Source organism: Pterocles gutturalis, unplaced genomic scaffold (genome assembly GCF_000699245.1).
Source record: "Pterocles gutturalis isolate BGI_N339 unplaced genomic scaffold, ASM69924v1 scaffold6069, whole genome shotgun sequence".
Taxonomy (NCBI): domain Eukaryota; kingdom Metazoa; phylum Chordata; class Aves; order Pterocliformes; family Pteroclidae; genus Pterocles; species Pterocles gutturalis.
Window position 1 is genome coordinate 44,836 of NW_010135529.1, and position 765 is coordinate 45,600.

The following is a 765-nucleotide window of genomic DNA, read 5'->3' on the forward strand; positions in this document are numbered from 1 at the left end:
TGGCAGCATAAACCCAGCCATTGGTATCGAGGAGCTCCTGCCCTCCTTTGCTGGGATGGGATGAGATTCTGCCTTTGTTTCTGTGCCTCCAGGCTCAGGGGGAAAGGTCTCTGGAGCTGAGCTAAGCTTAGAACAAAATTAATTACCAGGAAGATCAAAACTATGGAGGTGAGACAGCTAAGTGGGAGGTGAAACAAGGGATGCCATTCCCGGTGCAAAACCCACCTGATGACAGCTGCGTCTTTCTTTCTGCGCCCCTGTGGTCGCCTCCACTCCTCCAGCATCACCAGGGACTGTCTGTTGAGGATGAGGCCACAGAAGAAGAGGGCGATGGGAGGTATGAACATGATCCCCAAGCCGTATGCCATGTTGTACCGGGGCAGACAAGGGCAGCTGAAGTCAAAGGAGGTATACATTTTTACGCTAGCCAGGGCTAACAGCCCACAGATTCCATTCATTACAGACTCTGAGTTGGACTGGAAGTACTGGAAGATCATCCGGAAGCGGTCCATCGTGTTCTTTCTGCTGCCGTGGGGCAGGGGACGCAGCTCAGCCTGCAGTCAGTCAGGGCAGGAGGATGTGGATGGAAGAGAGTTGCTGTACAGGAGAAAAACCCAGTGCTGGGGCTTCCCTGCTGACACACAGCTTTCACAGGTCTGTCTCTCCCCTGATACTTATCTTCTGGGGCAGTTGGTAGCTTTTCTAGGTAACCAGATGGATACAGCCTCTGTCAGCTGTTTTTTCCACCCCATTTTTAATTTTCAG

At 52.2% G+C, this 765-nt stretch overlaps 1 protein-coding gene across 1 annotated transcript in view; it reads right to left on the minus strand.

Moving 5' to 3' along the window:
- The window catches only part of CALHM3 (calcium homeostasis modulator 3), a 2,889-nt gene extending 2,377 nt beyond the window's left edge, over positions 1-512 (minus strand). Inside the window, exon 1 of the mRNA XM_010081920.1 lies at positions 226-512. Within this exon, the coding sequence (XP_010080222.1) occupies positions 226-512 (287 nt within the window). The remainder of the gene's footprint in view (positions 1-225) is intronic.
- Between the last annotated feature and the right edge of the window lie 253 nt (positions 513-765).